General features: G+C 72.5%; 3 protein-coding genes across 3 annotated transcripts in view; 1 reads left to right on the forward strand and 2 right to left on the reverse strand.

The window, feature by feature from the left end:
* Positions 1-280, reverse strand: part of H696_04315 (hypothetical protein) — a gene marked incomplete at its 5' end in the record, with an annotated part of 6752 nt that extends 6472 nt beyond the window's left edge. Inside the window, one exon of the mRNA XM_009498192.1 lies at positions 217-280. Within this exon, the coding sequence (XP_009496467.1) occupies positions 217-280 (64 nt within the window). The remainder of the gene's footprint in view (positions 1-216) is intronic.
* Positions 281-1860: 1580 nt separating this feature from the next.
* On the forward strand, positions 1861-2681 carry H696_04316 (hypothetical protein). The gene is made up of 2 exons (XM_009498193.1): positions 1861-2023; positions 2164-2681. The coding sequence occupies exons 1-2, from the start codon at positions 1943-1945 to the stop codon at positions 2548-2550; spliced, it is 468 nt and encodes a 155-aa protein (XP_009496468.1). The 5' UTR covers positions 1861-1942; the 3' UTR covers positions 2551-2681.
* Positions 2682-2862: 181 nt separating this feature from the next.
* Positions 2863-5325, reverse strand: H696_04317 (hypothetical protein; the record flags this gene model as incomplete). The annotated part of the gene is made up of 6 exons (XM_009498194.1): positions 2863-3351; positions 3476-3661; positions 3892-3981; positions 4171-4288; positions 4556-4753; positions 4880-5325. 6 exons carry the CDS (start codon positions 5323-5325, stop codon positions 2863-2865), a joined length of 1527 nt encoding a protein of 508 aa, XP_009496469.1.
* Between the last annotated feature and the right edge of the window lie 141 nt (positions 5326-5466).

The raw sequence follows: 5466 nt of genomic DNA on the forward strand, positions 1-5466 counted from the left end.
GGGCGCCGACCAAGGGGAAGGGGGGATCACCGGGAGCCGGGGCCAGGGCGATGGCCGGCGCCTGGATGAAGCAGGCGCCCGGCGGCGCCCGGAGATGAAAGGGGCGCCGCCGCCGGCCCCGGTCCCCATCCCTTCCGCTGGGGGGTGGGGGGCATGGCACAAGCAAGGATATATATTGGCACTCGTCTTCGGAGCGAAGGAGGAAGCCAACTTCACGAATGAGGCTGGCCTCGAATTTGGTGAGCCGTGGCGCGGGGGAGCTCGCGGAGGCGCTGGCCATGGCGGGGTGGCACACGCGCGGGAACGCCAGGGAAGGGGCAAGACCAAAGGGGGCGAGCGGAGGGGCGCGAGCGCGGTCGGGGAGGGGGAGGGGGGGAGGGGGGAGGGAAGGTAGGGGGAGGAGCGGGATGGTCCTCTCGGTCTGGGCCTTCGCCCTCCGGGGTGGAGGGACATCAATGGGCGGTTCTCGCAGGGCTCGGCCCGGGGAGGGGGGGGGCGGTCGGATGCCCCCTCGGTGTCTATGGCGGCGGCCGATCTCCGGCGCCTGGGGGAGATGGGCCGGCCGGGCGGGCGCGGGAGTTGGGGACTTGCCCCAGCCATAAGCTCCTGGCAGACCTGCGCCTTGCCCGGCCCGGAGCCCAAAGGCGCTGGCGGGAGAGCTGCACACACAAAAGCCGGCTGGGAAGCCGGCACGGGGGCCGGCGGCGGGGGGGGGGGGGGGGGCGAGGGCCGGGAAAATGGCCCCCGCTGGCCAAGCCGAGACCGCTAGAGCGCCCGCACGCCGCAGCCGGCCCGCCGGGCATCTGTCTCACCCCGTCCCCCGGCGGCGAGGACCGAGGGGCGGGCGGGCGGGCGGGCGGGCGGGGGGGCCAGCAAGGAAGCCTCGGGCCCATATGCGCGCGGACGGGGCTCGCCCGTGTCCACGCCCCCCCCCCCCCCCCCCGCAGTCCGGCCAGTGTGTTTCACCGGGGCGACCCGGGGCCTCGCCGGTCCGCCTCCTGGCTGTGGCGTGCGCCCCCCACCCCGCGCTCGCCTGGCGGCGGTTAGAAGACGCCACCGGACGGGCAGGACGCGGCCCATTTCGCGTGCTTTTCAGCCGCCAGGAGCCCCACCCAGGGTGCCCACAGAGCACGCGCCGCCCGCGTAAATCGGCCCACCACACGCACGCATGAATCAGCGGAGATCCCTGGATTTAGGAAAGACCTCGCTCGCCGGTAACGAAGGCGGCCCCGCCGGGGGGGGGAGGTCGCCGCCGGTGTGTTTCTGCCCCCCCCCCCCCCCCCTGCCACCGCCGGGTGGGCAGGAGTCCGCGATCCGACCGGCCCTCGCGGAGCGCCGCCCGGGTGGGACACCATGAGGGGGAGGGGGGGGGGGGGAATAACAAATCCAAAGGCCCATCATGCCAGCTCCCCGCGTCGGGAGGGCAGGAAGAAGAAGGGCAAGAAGAAGCGAGGTGCCAAGGGGAAGGTCCCCTCTTCCCGCCACCGCCGGGCCGGGGGAACAACGGAATGCAGCGCGTCCGGCAGGCTGGCGCCCGGCGGAATTCGCCCCCCGATCCCGAGGGGCCGGCATGTGCCGCGGGGCCGAGCCCTGCCCCCGCCCGGCCGGGCGCCGGCGCGGCCCGCGGAGCGCGGCGCATCACGCCGGTACACGTGCTTGTCGAGGGCGGGACTGCCGATGCTCTTCTTCGGCCGGGGCTCCTCCGTGGTCCCGGCGCTCGCGCGCCCCGTCCGTCTTGCCACGGCCAGCCGTCCGCTGCAGGAAGGAGCCAGGGGGGGGGGGGGGGGGAACCGAATGCGCGGGCCAAATTTCAGGATGCTCGACCCCCGGGCCCGGGCTGCTGCCGGGCCGGTGGACAGAGCACCCTCCCCCGCCCAGCCCTCGCCTTCACTTGCCTGCTTTTCTGCGTTCCCCCCCCCCTCCTCCTCTCCTCGCCCGAGCCATGTCTGCCCCGACTCCCGCCGCGCGCGCCGCGACCACCGCCGTCGCCGCCTATCGGTCGATCACCAACCTCACCAAGAAGGTGCGCGCCAGCCGGGTGGGGGGTATGATACCCGGGCGTGGGATCTGGCCGCCTGATGGCCTATATTGACACTCGCCGCCTGCTCGCCGACCTCTGTCCTCGCCCCCCCCCCCCCTCCCCCCCGGCCGACAACTGCCCAGACCCTGCCGAAGGCCAACCACGACGCGGTGCGGACGATGCTCCGGGCGCAGATCGCCGCCGGGCCCCGGCTGGACGGCCGCCTGCCGGAGCCGGGCAAGCCCTTTGTCTTTGCCACGTCCTACCGCGCCGGGGCCAACGACATCCAGGACCTGGCGGTGTATCTGGACTCGGTGTACCACCGGGATCGCCTGGTCACCCTCTACAACACGCCCATCGTGTCGGAGGATATGATGGTCGAGCGGACGGCCGCCCGTGTGGGGCTCTCCCTGCCGCGCCTGACCGGCGAGAACCTGCGCGAGGACCTGACGCACTTCCACAACAAGGGGCAAACCGCCGCCGAGATGGCCGCCATGGCGGAGGACTTCTCCGAGATGGTCAAGAACTGAGCCCGTCTGGCCTGCCTCCTCCGCGTGTCCCCCCGCCCCGGTGGTCTCCTCTGCTTTGTAGGGACAAGAGTTGCCACCGGAAAGGGGAAGCCCCCCACCCCATCCAATAGACGTCCAACCTCCTGTGCCCCGCCTCCCCGTCCCCCCTGCACAGCTTCAGGTGTGTGTGTGTGTGCCTCCGGTGCGCCACTGCCGTGAGCTTCGGCCAGGGCCGGACGGCACACGCATGCGCACATGCGCCTCCATGTCCTCCGGCCTCCCCCCGGGCTCCATCTCGCCAGCCTGCCCGTTGGATGGCCCTGCGTGGGTGTATTAGACGACGCCGCCGCCCGGCGCCGCGGCCACTGGACCCACGTGCGATCGCAGGGCGGCCGCCAGGCGGACGAAGGCCTGCCCGGCGGAGCAGGCCCTGTGGCCGCCGGCCCGCAGGCACCGGAGCACGTCCTCCAAGGCCCGGCGCAGTGCCGGCGGCCAGGGGGCATCCAGGCGAATGAGGGCCCGGTCGGGGCCGGACCGGCCGGCCGCCGATCCTGCCCCGTCCAGCATCTGGCCCAGCTGCTGGGTGTCGACGGCCGGCGGGCTGAGGGTCACGCTCGCTAGCAGGCTGGCCAGGTGGGCCAGCTCCCGGGCGATCTCGGCCTCGGGGGCCGGCGCAACGCCCGGAGCCGCCTCCTCGCGCGTGTCGCGCTTCGGGGTGGGGCACACCTCCGGCCAGCCCCCCTGCAGCGGACTCCGGAAGAGCGGCATCGCCTCGGCGTCGTTGAGGTAGACGCTGAGCCGGCGGCCCGGGCCCCAGGCCACCTGACCATCCCGGCCGGCGCATCGGCGTCCGCGCCGAGGGAAGACCCCGCCACCGGGCCCGGGTTGCGTCAGTGTCAATGCCGGGGGCGTGTGGTGCGAGGCAACTTGGCGGGCAGGTGCGCACGAGAAATTGGCTGGGCTTGAAGTCGTGCTGGAGGAGGGCCCCGCGCAGGGGCGACCGCTCGACCATGCCAACCCCCAAGACCGGGTGCTCGGGGCAGATGGCGGCCACGTCGTCGTGGAGAAAGGCGTGCAGTCGCAGCAGCTGCAGAGCCAGGGACATGCGGGCGGCCACGTCCAGGTGAATGCCCTGCCATCGCGCGACATGGGCAGACGCGGGGGGGGGGAGCCGGCCGGGACCGAGGGGGAGCCGGGCGGTCCGAAAGTCGGTGCCACCGCGAGGCGACGTGACACGGGCACCGGTCACGACGAGGCCGTGGCGCGGGGCAAAGGCAATGCGTCAGCGACAAAGTGCGGCGGGCAGCCGCGCACCAGCCCGGCAGCGTGTATGCATGCGTGTCTGTGCCTCCGGGCCTGTACCTCCAGAATGGCCGTAGATTCGAGGTTGTCCAGGGACCCGAGTTCGGCGAAAGGAGCCACCGCGGCTTTGAGGTCCCCGGGGCGGGCCCCCTGCAAGTGGATTGAGTCAGGCCGTGAGCATGCGCACGCGCATGTGCGAGTGTGTGCGTGTGGGGGCATGAGAGAGAAAGAAAACAGGGGAGAGGAGGGATCATGGAGAGCCCGGGTGTAGGCATGCGTGGCAGTAGGGCCGTGCCCGATGCGACGAGATGGCTGCACAGGCGAAAGAGCCGTACGCACCGTACGCCGGGCCTCGACGAGCTTGCGACCCAGCTCCGGCGTGCCGTACCCGGTGAAGCCCTCCCAGCGTGGACACGCGGCCAACAGGGGCCAGACGTTCGGATGTCCGGCGAGGGCACTGGTGTCGATGTGCCCAGTCGGATATGCATACACACACACACACAGGCACACACACACACACACCCACGACCACACATATGGCCGCGCGCATGTATCGCAGGGGGCGCGCGCCGGCGGCGGAAAGTGTTAGGGTCCAATTGCATGGCCGAGCAGGCCGAGAGGCGTGTTCCCAGGCTGCCCTGCCGTCGGCCTGGCCGCCTTTTTGAGCCTTCCCCCCGGGAAGGGGGGGGGGGGGAGGCGGGGGGCCAAATGAGGAAGAGCGCACATTAGTCGGGAGATGCCGCTGGAAAAGTCGCCGATGAGATTTTCCCGGCGGAGGGCCAGCACCGCCACCGGGACCCGGCGCCCGGAGCCGCGATCCAGCCAAGTGCTTCGATGGATGGATTTGACGGTGCCCTGGGCCACTGGCGGGTCGGCTCGCCAGTCACCCGCCGGCAGACCCTGGCGCATGTGGTCACAGGAGCTTGGGCCAGTGCGAAGCAGGGGGGCGGGAGCCACCGCGAACGGCGGCCATGCGTGCTTGAGAGATCAGTCTTCCGGCTTCAGGCGGGCGGGCTGGCGGCAAAGGGGACCGAAGAGGCAGCCGCACCCGACAGCTCTCCCGGCCGGCCGGTACAGGGGCTGGCCTTCGAAGGCCACCCACCAGCGCAGGGCCAGCGGGAGGACCTCCACCGGGACGCTCTCCACCGGGAGACTCCCCCCGGCCACGGCACCGGTCCAGCACTCTTCCAGCAGGGGGACATCCTGCAGGGCGTCCAGCATTTCGGCGCACCGGGCCGCGCCCCGGCCGGACCCCGGCAAGCGCACCGACCTCGGGTCCGGCAGCGGCGGCTCGGCCTCCTCGGCGGCGGCGGCGGCGGCGGCTGCGCGGCGCTCGGCGGCCCAGGTGCCTCGCCGCCCCGCCAGCAGGTCCAGCCCTACGGACAGTCCCCCGAGAGCCAGCATGACCAGCATCAGCAGGGTGACCAGGCGCCCGGAGGAGAAGCGCCGCTTGGCGCGGTAGGCCCGGAGCTCCCGGTATAGTCGATCGGACATGGGCAGACCATTACCCGGCTCGAAAGGCAGCTGTCAAGAGGGAGGCCGTGGGGGCTCAGGCGACGGTGGAATCGGGACACGGCCGGCCGGGTCCGCGGAAAGGCGAGCAAGGGAAGCGAGGTGCAGGGGGGGGGGGGGGGG

Source organism: Fonticula alba (assembly GCF_000388065.1).
Source record: "Fonticula alba strain ATCC 38817 unplaced genomic scaffold supercont2.7, whole genome shotgun sequence".
Classification (NCBI taxonomy): Eukaryota; order Rotosphaerida; family Fonticulaceae; genus Fonticula; species Fonticula alba.

Excerpts from the sequence above, each read along its gene's own strand:
- H696_04316 (XM_009498193.1), top strand. The coding sequence starts at position 1,943 with ATGTCTGCCCCGACTCCCGCCGCGCGCGCCGCGACCACCGCCGTCGCC. Across the intron at positions 2,024-2,163 it reads TCACCAACCTCACCAAGAAG|ACCCTGCCGAAGGCCAACCA; the intron begins GTGCGCGCCAGC and ends ACAACTGCCCAG.